Source organism: Dipodomys merriami, unplaced genomic scaffold (genome assembly GCF_024711535.1).
Source record: "Dipodomys merriami isolate MVZ:Mamm:240054 unplaced genomic scaffold, mDipMer1.0.p SCAF_91, whole genome shotgun sequence".
NCBI lineage: Eukaryota > Metazoa > Chordata > Mammalia > Rodentia > Heteromyidae > Dipodomys > Dipodomys merriami.
The window spans coordinates 164,092-181,360 of NW_027206524.1; the positions used below are offsets into that span (position 1 = coordinate 164,092).

A 17,269-nucleotide genomic window follows, 5' to 3' on the forward strand; every position below is an offset into this window, starting at 1 on the left:
TTTTGACACACCTCTGAAATGTGTGTTGGTGTGAGACTTAATGATATTTCTGGGTTTGTTTTTTAAAAGTCCGAGTGTCATGAATCCATCCTTGGAATTTGTTTCTATCTTCCTCTTCTTTAAAATTTTCTTTCATTAATAGTACTGATAGTATAGCTTTTCCTTTTTTTTTCTTTATAGTACTGGGGTTTGAACTCAGGACCTTGTGCTTGGCAGTCAGGCACTCTTCTACTTGAGCCACGTTCCAAAGCTCTTTTTTTTTGCCTTAAGTTATTTTTAGAATAGGGTCTACCTATTTTTAATACCTGGCCAGTCTGGACTGTCATCCTCCTATTCATGCTTCCCGTGTATCTGGGATGGGGTTTGTGCTACTGTTGTCCAGCTTTTATTGGTTAAGATGAACTTCATGCCTGGGCTGGCCTCAAACCATGGTCTTCTTGCTCTCTGCCTCCTGATTGCTGGCAGCATACGTGTGAGCTACCTGTTCCAGCTATAATATGGCTAGTTTTGAATGAGGAGTTCCTAGTCCCTCAGATATATATAATACCTTTTTCTTCTTTAGTACTGGGAATTGAACCCAGAGCTTCATATTATCTACAACCCCAAACACAGTCCTCCCTCCATTTTTTTTTTTTTTTAATTTTGAGAATAGTCTTATAGACCCTGGCTGGCCTTGAACTTTCAGTCCCCTACCTTAGCCTCTTGAGTAGTTATGATTATAGGCATGAATCACCATGCTGCAAATGTGTTTTGTTTTTTTTTTTTTTTGTTTTTAGGATTGAGCCTGAGATTTCTTCCTCCATTTGTGTTAACATTTGTTTGTTGTTGCCCCCCACCAAATTTCCATCTGGCCCTCCAAAATAACTACTAAGAACTTCAAGATTCCTTCTACTGGTACACCAGCTTTCTTTGAGCTCCACTATGTGCATCTCAACTCACCGTCTCTCCACCTTCATTCAGAGGTGCTCCGTTCCCCGTCTAGATAACAAGACAGTAGAGCTTGCACTTCTCCAGTGGTGCTCATTTTAGTAAATGCACATCAGAAATCCAAACCACAGCCTTGGTCAAAGCAGAGAACACAACAAATGGACAGGTGAATGGGTTCTAACAGCATTTCAGCAGTATGTTCTTTCCCAGTCTAAAGTCAGTTCTCCCTCTTCTATCTTCTTAAGTCCATGCCCTGAATGCTGTTTTGTTTGTTTGTTTGTTTGTTTTTTGGTCGGTTGCAGGGCCTGAACTCTGGCCTGGGCGCTATCCCTCAGCTCTTCAGCTCAAGGCTTGCACTCTACCACTAGAGCCATAGCACCACTTCCAGATTTTTCTGCTTATGTGGTGCTGAGAAATTAAACCCAGGGCCTCATGCATGCAAGACAAGCGCTCTACCACTGAGCAACCTTCCCAGCCCAGGCTTGAATGTTTTTTAATTGCTTAAATGTGTCCTGTTATTTCCCTAGCACAGGTCCCCATTCCCCCTCACAACAGCTGTCTAACTTGTCTTCTTTCTCCATGTTGTAGTATAAATGATTCTTCAAAAGTACAGGTCTGAGCTTGTCCTTGCCTGAAGAAAAATCTTCTGTTCTTTCAGGATAAAAGCCAGGTACCTCCACATGATTTATTTTCTTCATTATGCTTTGCTTTCTGTCCACCCGCATGGCCTTCCCTCAGGACATCATACCCTCTGTTCTTATTCTCTGCTGTAGCTCATCTTTGCTCTCTTCACTCCTGATTCTGCAAACGCACTGTCCCTTCCACGTACTGTCCCTCCCTTCTCTTCATCCTCCCTTTCACTCCATCTCTAACATTATTCCTCTAATTTCACCTAGTCCTTGTTTCCTCTGAGAAACCTTCAACCTCTAAATCCAAGTGAAGTGATCCTTCCATTTTCCCTAGAGCAGCTACACTTGCTTTGTTCTGTGGCACCTGTGTCTCCTGCTCCCCTCATTTAGTTGCTTTCATTCAAGAAAACTGTTATTTCTTAAAAACTGTCTCTGCGTTAAATGAGGCTCATTGATTATAATGGAAAACAAAACAAAACCCTGACGTCAAAACCCTGACCCAGTCAAGCTAGTTCTTACAGATAGGAAAAATATATCCATTGGGCAAGGGAAACCAGTTTGTAGAAGTGAAAAACAAAGGTTGTAAAAGTGAGCAAAACATTTGTTCTACACACACACACACACACACACACACACACACACACACACACACACGGAAGGGTTACAGTTGCATAGGTCAGGTAATAAGTACATTTCTTTTTTTTTTTTTTTTTTTGGGTCCGGTCGTGGGGCCTGAACTCTGGGCCTGTGCGCTGTCCCTCAGCTCTTCAGCTCAAGGCTAGCGCTCTACCACTTGAGCCAAAGTGCCACTTCCGGCTTTTTTCTCTTTGCTTATGTGGTGCTGAGGAATCGAACCCAGGGCGTCAGGCATGCAAGGCAAGCACTCTACCACTGAGTCACCTTCCCAACCCAATAAGTACATTTCTTTTTGAACAGTGTCACCTTTTCCCTGATTTTCTCCCACTTTTTTCTCACCTGACTCCTGTCCTCCACAAGTTATATAGCTCATTTTCAACACAGTGTCTAGTGAATATCACTGCTGACTTAGTTCACCCTTTGTCCCACTATTTCTATGCTTCCCTTTATACTCCCCAAGACAGATAAACAAAAAAAAAGAAACATGGTATCCTATACACAGTTAAGTGTATCTTTGCCTGAAGCTATCATATACAAGTTCCACTTTCTTTCTTTCTTTCTTTTCTTTTTTCTTTTTTTTTTTGGTCCGTTGTGGGCCTGAACTCTGGGCCTGGGTGCTGTCCCATAGCTCTTCAGCTCAAGGCTAGCGCTCTACCACTTGAGCCACAGTGCTGCCTCTGGCTTTTTCTGTTTATGTGATGCTGAGGAATTGAACCCAGGGCCTTTGCACCTTCCCAGCCCCCAAGCTCCACTTTCTACAGTTCCACTTTCTTTAGGTTTTGATGGGAAAAAAAAAAGTTGCTCTCTGAATAGTTGCAATGTTAGGTAAATCTGTATTGTGCTTTCTCCTGTATGTCTCAACTTCTCTTACCTGACCATAAGCCCTGAAAGGTGGGGGCGTTGAGTTTTATCTGTTTCTACTTGTTCCCAAAAAGAACAATAAAAGAAGTTTGTTCACTAGAGGGTGAACTCCTCTGCGTTGAACTTTTAAATGTTTGACTTTTTCCTTGCACTTGGACTTTTTTCTTTTGGTTCATGGGCTTTAGTTCAGGAATTACACCTTCCTTATCTTTGTACCTCTCACAGCATCACCCAAAATACATATCCTATTTATTGAATGAATTGATCGACAGAATACTGCCCTTAGAAAGTTAGGTGCTTTAAGAAGTTTATTTGAAAATTATTTCAGGGTCTTAAATAAATTATTTCTTTTAATATTCCACATGAAGAAAATTTTGACAGGAGATTTAACATTACATGGGATGAATACGAAGCTAGTTATATGGGTTAAGAAAAAAAATATTTTGTGGGTCAGGCATGATGACACATTTCTGTAATTCTGGAACTTGGAAAGTGGACGAAGGAGATCAAGAGTTCTAATCTGGGCTACATAGAGAGCTCCTGTCTCCCTCCATAAAATGGATTGTACTTCTCTAATTAAAACCATGTAGAATTAATCTTGATTGTGCTTAAGAATTTTGAAACAGGCACATTTTAGTTCTTTTTAGTTACTGTAAGAAACATTTTTTTTTTTACTAATTGATAAATAGCATGTGTTGAAATAGGTTGAAAATAGTGATCAATCTTTTTTTTTTTTTAAAGGGAAATCACTACATTTCAAGTAGAATAAGCTTCTTTTAAAAAGAAAACTAACTTAAGAATTTCCTATTTTGAAAAACTATACTGATCCTAAAGCCAAGTTTTGGTCCACAGACTTAATCACAGTTATTCCCCAAGCTTGGAAAAAAAAAAAAATCTATGAGAAAGTACGATATAGGAGTCTGGAGAGCAGAATAATTCCAAAAGACAGCCTTGATTGTCTTTAGGAAAGCAAAGGCAATTCTTCAAAAACAAAGTAATCAAATCTAAAGACTCAGGAAGAACTTTTCCCTAAGGATTATCCTGGCAGTGTGTTGAAAAGGGGTTATAAAAGCAATAAGTTCACAACCTGAACAATAAGTTAAGTAAACGTTAAGGAAGTATTTCCTTTCTTATTCTAAGATGAGGTATACCTTCAGGCTTCCTTGGCCTGCAGAAATTCTCCTAAGCCCCGGATGGCATATAAAGCACCATCTGTTTCGTGCAACAAATTACTTTCTATGTAGATAGGAGGCAAAGGCTTAGAGCTCTATAACTGAGGAAATACCAGCTCTTTTCTGTAACCTCAGGATTTAAGGAGGAGCAACACTGCCAGACCCAAATTGGGGAGCCTTCCAAAGATTTCTACTGCCTGGAGAGAAGAGTTGTCCTGGTTTGTGAGTTGAATGGGGTACTGCACTAAGCAGCTCTGGTTTTTCGTTTTTGTTTTTTGTTATTGTTAAGTTGGGGGTTGTTTTCTTTTGGGCACTCTACAATCTTTCTTTCTTTCTTTTTTTCCTGGAGAATCCATTACCTGGGGCTTTCCTGGGAACAAAGTGAAGCATCTTCATAGACATTTAGGTCAGTCACTCAAAATGATAGAGAGAGGATGGACTTGCATTTGTGTTGACCATGCTATATCTGAGGATATGAAGGAGGATGCAGAGTTATGTCTTCCTGGTTAGATCAATTCCTTCTGATTCCAGCAAGTGAGATAAATCTAAACAGTTTCATGTGTTTTACATGAGGAAAGGAACACAGCTGAAATTAATACCTCTTAGAAGTTAGGAGAATAGGGCTGGGAAGGTGGCTCAGTGGCAGAGCACTTGCCTTGCATGCCTGAGGCCCTGGGTTTGATTCCTCAGCACCACATAAGCAAAAAGAAAAAAGCCAGATGTGGCGCTGTGGCTCAAGTGGTAGAGTGCTAGCCCTGAGCTGAAGAGCTGAGGGACAGTGCCCAGGCCCAGAGTTCAGGCCCCATGACTGGACCCAAAAAGAAAGTTACTTAGAAGTTAGGGGAATAGAGGTATATGTGTATGTATAGATATGTCTGTACACACCTGCTTTGCATATGTGTATATAAAGTGCATGTACAAGAGAAGTAGTAATGAAGGGAGAATACACGCTTGAAATGAGTGAGAATTTATTGTCTGGATGCCAGTGCATTTTCCCATGCAGTGTCAGCAGATTTTTGTATACAAATTTATTTTTTGAAAAGTTCATGTTATAAATTAAAACCACACAGCATAACAACAATTCCTTATCCTATGAGTTTTGGTGAAAAACAGAGTTTTATGTTCATGGTGTTTGTGTTTTGTTTTTGTTTTTGTTTTTTGTCATTGGAAGGCAGAGATTGACAAGGTTTGATAAATGTAGGAACATTGCCTATTCCTTTCTTCCCTCCCTTCCTTTCTTCTTTCCTTCCTTTTTGCAGCTTTTTTTTGTATGTTTAGGATATTGTTGAGAAAAATCTCTAATACCTTTAGACAGTGACAGTTGCATCAGGCCTTGTCAAGCATTTGAGTTAATTAAGCATGTGAATTAATTCTGTCATATTTTGTGTCAACACTTTGCTCACACAATGTAAAGATCTATGCCATGTACTGATCAAGAGACTTACCCTCATGTACTGATAGTGATGGTTGATGGCTGGGTTGTGGACGGTGGCCTTGACAATTTGTATTAAGAGTCTTAAAGATACTTTGTTGTGTTCTGGTGGCCCACACCTATAATCCTAGCTACTCAAGAGGCTGAGATCTGAGAATCACAGGAAGACAAATCTGAAAGACATCATCATTTAACCAACAAAAAGTCAGAAACAGAGATAAGATATAAATGGTAGAGTGTCAGCCTTGAGGGAGAAAGCCAAGCCTTACATAAGCCCTGGGTTCAAGCCCCAATACCAGCCCTCTAAAGAAAGATATATGGACAGTAGTATTCATGGCAGCATTATTTGTAATAGATAAAAAAGAACAAACAACCATATCTATCTGTCTGTTTGTCTGTCTATCTACCTCTCTGTCTATACAGACATGTTAAAAAGTAGCTTAACTACCTGAAAGGGAATGGTTAGGTAGACTAAAATACATCCATTTAATATGTAGCTGTTACAAATAATGTCCATGGAGGATTTTAAAAAGGAAAAATTATCACTAGATTGTACGATATAAAAAGACTGAAAAGTCACCTGTACTAGGAGTTATATAAACATAGACATATGTGAAATAGATTAGAAGGAGGTGCATCAAAATAGTGATCAGTTGCTTGCAGGTGGTGGGATTGTTCTGTTCACTTCCACTTTATGCATTAGTGTATTTTCCCACATGTTCCACAATAAATATGTGAAAATTTTAAATAATCAATGAATAGTTGCTTTCTGTTAAGTTTCCTATTTATACAAGTAACATAATCATTGTCAAACAGGTGGGAAAAATAGTTTGCTTAAAATAATAGTCACTATTATGTTAACAGGGGATGTTTTTGAAAAAGTTCTGAATAAGATAAACACAACAGTCTAAAAAATGGCTATGTGATTCCAATCAGAATTCTGTTCCATCTGATATAAGTCAAGATTCTGTTTTTAATTTTTACAATGAAGTATTCAGATGCTTTGCGTGCTAGAGCAGAGGTCAGATGAATTCTGGCAAGTGATGTGCTGGAGTGACTTGTGGTGGAGTGGGCTGATTACTTAGTGCTTTTACTAAGGACATTTTCCAGATCAGAAGAGCGGGTTCAAGCTCATAAGTTAAGCATATGACGTGATATGGACAGATAAACTGACTACGCAGAATGTGACACACAAATCAGAGGAGGTGAGAGGAGGAGGCTAACAAGTATGTGAGGCAGTGAGGGGTGTGGTTTCCTCAAGGTAAATTTCTGCAGGTGACCAAGATGACATATATGACCACTTACATGTCTTAAGGATGACAGGAGCCTTGTTTAGTTATGATAAACTTGGCCAAACTATGCATTTGGCTGAGCAATGAAGTAGAATGTGTGTGTGTATGTGTGTGTGTACATGTGTGAACATGCTGGAGTATATGTGATTTTTTTTCCTGATAACTTACTATTAAAGCAATAATATTAACATCAAAGTTTTTGATGTTTGAAAGATGTAATACTTTTGAAAATGACATAATATTGAATTATTTTGGAGTAGCTCTACTCTGGTTTGTACATACCTCACTTTCTGTGTGGTCAGTGACAATCATTGTTCTGTGGGTGGCTGTAAATAACAGAATATAACTCTGTGTTCTTTTTGTCATAATTTTTTAAGAAACTGAGCAAGTGTACCATGGAAAAATATAAGCCAACTCAACAAGTATTCAGTAAAATGTCTCAATGTTTAGGTATTTTCTAGTTTCTCAGATCAATGGAGATTGTTTAAGAGTAAGCCAAAAGGGGGCTGGGAATGTGGCTCAGTGGTAGAGTGCTTGCCTAGCATGCATGAAGCCCTGGGTTCGATTCCTCAGTACGACATAAACAGAAAAAAAGCATGAAGTAGTGTTGTGGCTCAAGTGTTAGAGCACTAGCCTTGAGCCAAAGAAGCTCAGAGGGAATGCCCAGGCCCTGAGTTCAAACCCCATGACAGGCAAAAAAAAAAAGAGTAACCCAAAAGGCCAGATTTGATAATAAAGAGCATTCCTGTGTGCTAGCTTTTAGGTAGCAGTAATGAACTGTGCACCTTTAAAAGACAGCTGTAAAACAGACCATGTGCAGGGTTAAAGATTACTCTGAAAATGGTTTCACTGTTTTTTTAACAAACAAATAACTGGAGAAAGATTTGGCACAGAGAAGATATAATCCACTTTGTCCTTGTTGTCTCCGGAAAGTGTCTCCTGTTAACAAGTTATGTGAATGTTTACTTGGCCTTGACTGCTTACTAGTGGTTCTTACCCTTGAACCAAGTGAGAATTCAAATAAACTAGAAGAGTTTTCACTCAGCTGGACCCTTCTGCTGATGAGTGGGTCATGCCACTATGGCCTTTCTCCTCTCCACTTTTTCAAGTAGATGAACAAGGAAAAATGGAAAGTCCATAGGCTGGATATCAATGACCTATATAAACTTGAACTTGCAACTCCTAAACATTGGAATACCTGGAATAGAAAGAAAATGGTTTGACTTACTAAATACTGTGTTTGACTTACTAAATACTAAATACCTTGCTTTGAATTACTACACAGTCTAAACTTTCTTTGCACAAATTACTATGCATGTAGAATTCTCCCTTTCAAAATGTCATTTATGTAGTATGCTCATCAGATTTGGTTATATTTCATAGTGATACGTTCCATAGCCATCCTGGCTGAGCAATGGTAGACTATGCAGATAAAATAACCAAACTTATTTAGCACGGTGCTTGATGTATGGAGGTACTTAATGTACTTTGGTTGGTTTTTAAAATTATATATATGAATAAATAAATGCAGGAATAAAAAGGATAGCTACAATATGCTAAGTTTAGATGAGTTGGATGGCATTCAACTTTTCAAAGTGCAATTGGGAATTACCTGTGGTAAGGTATTGCTTTCATTTTAAGAAACTTTTATTGGGTGTGGGCTGGGAAGGTGGCTCAGTGGTAGAGCGCTTGCTTTGCATGCCTGAGGCCCTGGGTTCGATTCCTCAACACCACATAAGCAAAAAGAAAAAAAGCCGGAAGTGGCACTATGGCTCAAGTGGTAGAGCGCTAGCCTTGAGCTGAAGAGCTGAGGGACAGCGCCCAGGCCCAGAGTTCAGGCCCCACCAACGGACCCCCCCCCCAAAAAAAAAGAAGAAGAAACTTTTATGGGATGCTTCCTCTCTTCTCATCATAAGAACTTACAGTATTGAATGGGATGTCATCAAGAGCACAGATAAGAAAGAAATTAATCATATTTGAAGATACATGGATATAATTTTACTAATTCTATTTATTTATCTTGTTTAGTGTCCATCTCTCCCACTAGAATATAAGGCATATACTTTTGTCTGTGCTGCTTTTATTTATTATTTATTTATTAATCTATGCAGTAAAAATAACAAATATTCAGGAAATACTTGTTGTATGACTAAATTATTTTGCTACACATCTGCTGATCTGACCCCTCTTTCCTGTCTGCCTTTATCTCTTTCCACTCTCTTCCTGCCTCAACTCCTTCTCACCATTGTGGGCCAAGTTTAATCACAACACAGGTCTGCACCTAATATTCTTTCTTTTTTTAAATTTTTTTTATTGTGAAAATACTGTACAGAGGGGTTACAGTTACATGAGCAAGGTGCTGAGTACATTTCTTATCAGGTATTGTTGCCTCCTCCTTTGTTTTTCCCCTACCATCCTGTTCCTCCCACTTCCTCAACTACACTTCTTCCCGCCCCCCCCCCCCCCCCCCGCTCCCCCCATGAGCCTGAGTTTCCCAACTGAATAAAAGGTTCTTGTGAAGTTTGGTGTATGAGAAACACTGCACTGGGTTCTGGTACTTTGTAAATGCTAGGTGTGATTTTGTTGGTTGTGTTGCTCTTTGGGGGATATAGAGAAGGAAGTTTTGTTGGGTTTAGATGCTGATGAGGTATGTAACTAGAAATGCACTACAGGCCTTTGAGTGTTTTCTTTTGGAATGATTATCTCTCTGAAGTAAAAGGTGTTCTAGTACTTAGGAGCAGGAGGAAAGCTAACTCTAACTTAGTGGGAAAGCATGGATCATCACATGCCTATGATTTGACATACTGTATACAGAGCCATTAAAATAGAGGACAGCCATCTTGCTTACAACTCTGTAGTAGTTCAGAGTAAAGATTTCAATAACTTATATGATTTAGATTTTCTTTCTCTCTTTTTTTTTCTTCCCTTTCTACAATATATTCTAGTGAGCCAAGGCCTGGGTTTCCTCTGGACGTCTGTCCCACCTGCTTCTGGAATTGGGCGCTATGCATCCTGATCTTGGACCCTTACCAATACTGCTATATGTTACTCTTGCAATTCTGTGTTCTTCTGTCAGTTCAGGTAAGAGGAGAACCTGAATGGTGGGGGTATTGTATGAAGCCTCTCCTCATGTTTACCCTATATAAGACAAATTTTGACTTCAATATTTTGCTAACAATAGCAGTTTCTGATGGTGTTTGTAAGATTTGCTACATGATTTTTTAAATTAATTAAGGATCTTTTCTTAGTGCTTTGAGCCTTAGCAGGCCTTTCCATCCCTACATAATGTATATGGATATATGTGTGTATATAGTTTAGGAAAATTTATTGTTCATAAAATTATTTTATGGTAAAATAATGAAGTGAAAAAGTCTTATACTTTACTTACTTACATCAGTGATGAACCAAATCCTACTGGTAAACGAAGAGAGAAGTCCTATTATTATTACTATTTTTTGGGGGGGTTCCAATCGTGGGGCCTGAACTCTGGGCCTGGGCGCTGTCCCTCAGCTCTTCAGCTCAAGGCTAGCACTTTACCACTTGAGCCACAGTGCCACTTCTGGCTTTTTTCTTTTTGCTTATGTGGTGCTGAGGAATTGAACCCAGAGCCTCAGCCCAAGTCTTATTATTTTTGAAGTCAGCTTTGCCTTTTTCAGGGTTTTAGCTTCTGTGTGTGTGTGTGTGTGTGTGTGTGTGTGTGTGTGTGTGTGTATGTGTATTAGAACTTGAACTCAGGGCCTTGTGCTCTCACTAGGGTTTTTTACACGAGGCTGGTGAGTTATTACTTGAGACACAGCCACTTCTGGATTTTTTGCTGGTTAATTGGAGATAAGGGTCTCTCAGATTTGTCTTCCTGGGCTGGCTTCAAACCTTGATCCTCAGATTATAGCCTCCTGAATATGATTATAGGTGTGAGCCACTAGTACCCAGCTTAACTTTCATTTTTGTAATAAACTACTTCATCAAAAAAGCAGTTTGCTATTCCTCATTAATAAATTGGTATTATTTCTTGTCTAATCTACCTTTATTGATAAGTCCTAGACTAACATTTTCTTCAAAAAGATCAGCTTGCAAGAACTTGACATGAGGGCTGGGAAGTTGGCTCAGTGATAGGGTGCTTGCATGCATGAGGTCCTGGGTTTGATTCCTCAGCACCACATACACAGAAAAAAGCTGGAAGTGGCACTGCGGCTCAAGTGGTAGGGTGCCAGCCTTGGGCTGAAGAGCAGAGGGACAGCGCCCAGGCCCAGAGTTCAGCCCCCATGATCGCCGAAAAAAAAAAAAAAGAATTTTATATTAATTTTTGTAAATATCGAGAACTACCACATCTACCTCTATGAGATTGCCTTTGTTATCAAGATTCAGATGAGATATATTTAGTGTACTTTTCTTTCTCTCTCTTCTTCCCTCCTCTTCTGGTCACGGATTATTATTTCTTTATAGACCTGGCACCTTATTTCCTTTCTGAGCCACTCTCTGCTGTCCAGAAGCTTGGCAGACCTGTCGTACTACACTGTTCTGCTAAACCCGTGACTGCTCACATCTCATGGCTGCATAATGGGAGAAGAGTGGATAGAAACGTGGAATACATTAATATCCATCGGGGGACTTTGACCATTCTTTCTCTTAGCCCCTCCCTCTCGGGCTACTACCAGTGTATCGCCAACACTAGCGCGGGGGCAATTGTGAGCAGCCCTGCAACTGTGTCCACTGCAGGTGAGTTTAGTTTGGTCCTTCTCTGTGGGATTTTTTTTTTTTTGAATGACTGTGTTTGAATGACTTGCATGTTTGAACGGTGGGGAAAATGTAGTGTGAGAAAATAGGGTATGAGATGTGAAGAGAAATTTGAGTTCTTATTCTAGCCTCTCCTCTTTGAAAGCGAAATTTGAGTTCTTATTCTATCCTCTCCTCTTTGAAACCTCTGTATTCTAGCCCAATGTCTTCATCGATCACAAGAATATTTTTAAGTGACACAAATCAAGCTGTAAACCTTCTGTGCCTCACCTTTATAATAATACAATTTTTCAAAAATAGTTGGGAAAAGTAAGGAAGAGGGTAGGGAAGAATCAGAAGGTGGCAAAAGGGGTGAATTTTTCAAATAACACTCTGTGTGTGTGTGTGTGTGTGTGTGTGTGTGTGTGTGTGTGTGTGTGTGTGTGTGTGTGTGTGTGTGTGTGTGTGTGTGTGTGTGTGTGTAACAATGAAAGCTCTCCTATTAGGAATGTATATTATTTCCAAAATAAAAGAAAAAAAATCCCAAACAACAAGTTACACAAGATAGTTTTCTAATGTGAATTGTGGGCAATTTCTTTGTGAGTCTAAAATTCTCCATATCAATAATAACAAAAAAGGTTGCTGTCTTTTTTTGGACACTTGATTATTTCATGCAGTCATTTATCTTTCTTCTACATATAATTGTTTTATTTGCCTTGATTACTGAGTGATTTTAATTTATGTAATTGAAACCACGCTAAAGAAACAGGAAAGAAAATATAACTGACTGTAAAGAGAGGAATGCGGAGTATTAAACTTACAGAAAATCTGGAATGTGTGGCTTTTCTTAGGAAGTCTGAGCCATCTGCCTTTCAAATGGTGATGGTTTCCAGTAATGGAAAACGTCTTTGTAGGGGCACCCCTATTTACAGAACAAATCTGGATTCCCCAGGAGTAGTGAGTTTGTCATAACTGAGAAGAGTAAATGTTTTTGTAGAGCTGTGACCCATGCACAGTTCCAAGACACACACTGGAGGGCTGCATTCCTAGTGGCAGGCTGCTGAATTCCTAGGACATTGGAGATGAGAAAGAGCCCTTCTAGGCATGCTCTATCTGCAGTGACTTTAAAGGGAAAGGAATCAAGACTGAGTTAGTAGATGCAGATAACTCAGGTGACATTCTGCTTTGTTTTCTCATGCCCTAGGTTCATTTCCATAAGTTATTTTATTGTCTTATGGGTATTTACAAGGAGGAAAAGTGCATTTTGTTGAAGGCTTGTGTGGAAGAGGATTTATCTTGACAGAATGGGAATAATTATGCTTTATGGTTCTCCTGAGTGTTTTAGGAGCAGCTTTTTTTTTTTTTTTTCAGTAGTCCCTTGAAAGCTGTGACTCCTAAAAGTAGGGTGCCATAACTTCACTGTTATTTCTCAGGCATGTACCTCTGCTCCAACTGCTGTCTCAATAAAAAGATCTCATTGAAGGGTGCAATAATTCACAGCTGTTATATCAGTACTTGTAATGGTGGGGGGAGTTAGACGGTGGGGTCATGGGGTCAAGACCAGCCTGGACTACAAAGAGAGGCTTTGTGTCAATAACCAAAAACGAAAGGAAACAAACAAACAAAAAAGAATGCTCCCTACAGGACTGGGGTTAATTAACTCCCCTAAAGGGCTATGCTGCAGATGTTTCTAAATTTTAAATTGCCTTTGGGAAAGAGAATTCAGTTTTGCATTCATTCATTCTCATTCATCTACCTATTTACTTACTTGTTTCAGTTCTTGGTGATTTTGATTCATCAGCAAAGCCTGCTATTAGAGCAGAAGAAAGAAGCACAGGTTTCATTGGCTGCCAGGTGCCAGAGAGTAACCCCAAAGCCGAGGTACGCTATAAGATCCGGGGAAAATGGCTGAAACATTCCACAGGTAAGTATTTTTGTGAAAAGCCAATAGCTCACCAGCAAAACCTGCTAATAGGCTCTATGCATACTATGGGACTTGCATACAGAACTACATAAAATATAGTGTCTGTACTCTCCAAAGTCAAGGGAGGAAACTAAAGCATGTGGTTATTTAGGTGATTATACTCCCAATACCCCAAGGACCTGCTCTCTCAATCATTTAGGCCCACATTCACATCTCCCTTCCTCGGAGAAGACTGCTTACAGGGCACCGTAGAAATAATACATCTTGTCACTTCTGTCTTTTTATTTAGCTTGGTTTCTCTTCATAGATATATCACACCTGATATATGTACTTTACCTTTTTTTTAGCCAGATGCCAGTGGTTCTTGCCTGTAATCCTAGCTGCTCAGGGGGCTGAGATATTAGGATCACAGTTCAAAGCCAGCCTGAGAAGGAAAGTCTATGAGACTCATGTCTCAAATTAACCAAAAATTAACTCCTATCTCCAAGAAACCCAAACTGGCAGAGTGGCCAGCCTTAAGCAAAAAAACTAAGGGACAGTAACCAGGCCATGAGCTCACCGGAGCTCACATGCATACACACATACTTTACCTTTATCTTTGCCACCCATAAGACCCTACTGGAATAAATGTTAACTATAAGCTTTTGTCTTCTTTCTGCATTGCTGTGTATATCCAAACCATGATTGGCAGTGTGTATTTATTGTGGGAAAAAACCCATGAATGAATAGACAATGAACAAATGCCAGATGACCGGTTCTATAGGTAGAATTTTGTCCAAGTGATAACTGAGGTTTAGACATTTTTCTTGTGCTTTCACAGTCATTGTCTGCTAAAATGTTTTAGATGGCTTTGATTTTGTTACAGTCATGATGCTTTAATGTCAGTTTTTCTTCTCTGCCTTGACTTTCCTTTCCCTCCAATTAGTGAAGTTTCCTTGATTGCTTATTTGCTGCTGGTCTTATGCACAAATCAGAAGTATAACCATGAGCTTTTGCTAGTTTTAGTTGTGTTATGGTCATCAGAAAAGGAGAGGCTTGATTGCCTGCTTGTACCTTCCCCAGGAAATTACATCATCCTTCCATCAGGAAATCTTCAGATTTTGAATGTCTCCTCAGAGGACCAGGGACCCTACAAGTGTGCTGCTTATAACCCTGTCACTCATGAATTAAAAGTTGAACCCATTGGCCAAAAGCTCCTTGTGAGTCGTAAGTATTTGGGAGAGCAGTGGTGACTAGCAGAAGAAAGTCCTCCAGTGGGACAGGGAGTTCACTTTTTTCTTTTCCAGATCCCATTGTTTTGTCATCAGAAAGCCTTACAAAAAAAGTAAATGCATCTAATCTAATATAATAACATATAAGTATAATATGCAATTATAATATAATGTTCTGTGTTATGGAATATTAATCATATTGGTGGTTGGATGTGAATTAGATATTACTAAAAAGCAAGACTGACTTTAGATCATGGCTGTTTAATTTGAAGGTACCAGTAGTCAGAGCACAATTATGGGGTGCTTTCTAATCTTATGGGAAACTCTACAGATCCAAAGAGCTAATTCAGAAGGAACCCGAAGGATCCACAAAATCTTTAAATTTTGAGCCTTAGCACAAGTGGTTTGGCTACCAAATAGAACTTCGTTATTTGAGAATGCTTACGGATCTGGAAAGGAAGAGACTGCAAGTGAATCCTCACTAATAATATCTGATATTTCTTTCCTTTTCCAGACCCTTCCTCAGACGGTTTCCAGATTCTTCACCCCGCCTTTCCGCAGACATTAGCTGTTCTTTCTCATAGCCCTGTAACTCTGGAGTGTGTGGTGAGCGGGGTCCCAGCTTCGCAAGTGTCCTGGCTGAAGGATGGGGAGAATGTTATGCTGGGAAGTAACTGGAGAAGGTTACATTCTCATCTTGCCACAGCTAGCATCGACCCAGCAGACTCTGGGAACTATTCCTGTGTGGTAGGCAACAAGTCTGGAGACAGAAAACATGTCACTTACATGGTTAATGTTCTCGGTAAGACGTTCCTTATTCAATATAAATATTTAAAAATCTGGCCATTTTCAGGTTCTAACTGATATTTAAAGGGTATTTGTGAATTGAAAATGAAACAAGGAGCAGGACTACACCAGTAGTCAGAATAAAGTTCCATTTTCGAATGTGACTTTATTATAAAACTAATCACTTGAAGTAAATATTAAGAGAAGCAGAGAATTGGAAACTGTGTATATGTAGTTGTATTCATGTGTACTGGGACAGCTAAGGAATAAGTAAATGAATTAATCTTAAAAAAAGGTCTTTGTAACTTTTAATAACATGGTTTATTCTATTAGTGAAAATTAAAATATATTTCTAATATTTTTCTTGGATGCGACAGCAGATAGAAGATTATACATAAAGAATCCAACTTGGCTTCAGCTACTTATTTATTGCTAGAGAAATTTCATATGCTTTGTGTGTAATTATAAGAGAGTGTCTTTAGGGATAGAGTTTAATGTGTGTGTTTTATTTTCAGAAAATGCTTCCATTTCTAAAGGACTACAGGACCAGAAGGTGTCTATGGGTGCCACGGTGCATTTCACCTGTGATGTTCATGGGAACCCAGCCCCCAACCGCACCTGGTTTCACAACGCACAGCCTGTTCACCCTTCCCCCCGGCACCTGAGTTCAGGAAATGGATTGACAATTACTAGAGTCAGCATGGAAGATTCTGGACTCTATCAGTGTGTAGCAGACAATGGCATTGGATTTATGCAATCTACTGGAAGACTTCAGATAGAAAAAGGTAGGCTTTTAGTCATGGAATCAGGGAAATTCTACTCTACACATAGGTTTTTGTAGTAGTTTCAAATGAAGTCATTTTTGCTAAACTAATCCTATCACCATACCAGAACTGGGTTCATGTCTCAAGTTCCTTTCCTTTCTAGTGGCAGATAGGCCTTTCCCTTAGGAAACCATCTTGCTTAATTGAGCTCGTGACAAGATTAGTTTTTAGACTGGAGTTGGATTTCAGCCAGAGCACTTACCCAGCATATGTGAGGCCTTGGGTTCTAGAACCTACCACCCCTCTCCCCCCAGTGAAAAGTTAACATAGAACTATTTTAGAAAAATGTATTTCAACAGATACCACATAGTTTTTAAAAGCATATATTTTACTCCTATTCCACAGCCAGTCAGGTGCCTTTTTTAGAACTTTTGTTGTTGTTGTTGTTAGTTTTTGTCCAAGGCCTGGACTTGAATTTGGTATCTGATGCTTTTGCTCACTGGCTGATGGTCTGCCACCAAATGAATTGGTTTTATGAGTTTCTTGAATATTTGTGTATATGCACATTTGAGCAGTCACTCATCACATGTATGTGCATATATTCATTTTTATAATAATGCCTTATTTTTTACATAAATGGTGGTAGAATCCATCCCTTAAGATCTTCACCTAGCATGTACTTTGGATATCTTCCCCTATGGCACATAAAAGAATGTTTTCTTTTTTTCTTTCTTTCTTTTTTTTTTTTGTCAGTCATGGGGCCTGGACTCTGGGCCTGGGCGCTGTCCCTCAGCTCTTCAGCTCAAGGCTAGCACTCTACTGCTTGAGCCATAGCACCACTTCCATCTTTTTCTGCTTATGGGGTACTGAGCAATCGAACCCAGGGCCTCATGCATGCAAGGCAAGCACTCTACCACTGAGC

The 17,269-nt window shown here is 39.4% G+C and overlaps 1 protein-coding gene across 3 annotated transcripts in view; it reads left to right on the top strand.

The window, feature by feature from the left end:
• LOC138821376 (cell adhesion molecule-related/down-regulated by oncogenes-like) overlaps positions 1-17,269 on the top strand; it is an 82,056-nt gene that overhangs the window by 25,685 nt on the left and 39,102 nt on the right. For all 3 annotated transcript variants that reach the window (XM_070013555.1, XM_070013553.1, XM_070013556.1), the window contains exons 2-7: positions 9,895-10,030; positions 11,393-11,665; positions 13,440-13,586; positions 14,649-14,792; positions 15,312-15,599; positions 16,099-16,368. In XM_070013555.1, coding sequence (XP_069869656.1) covers positions 9,955-10,030; positions 11,393-11,665; positions 13,440-13,586; positions 14,649-14,792; positions 15,312-15,599; positions 16,099-16,368 — 1,198 coding nt within the window. In that variant the 5' untranslated portion in view covers positions 9,895-9,954. The remainder of the gene's footprint in view (positions 1-9,894; positions 10,031-11,392; positions 11,666-13,439; positions 13,587-14,648; positions 14,793-15,311; positions 15,600-16,098; positions 16,369-17,269) is intronic.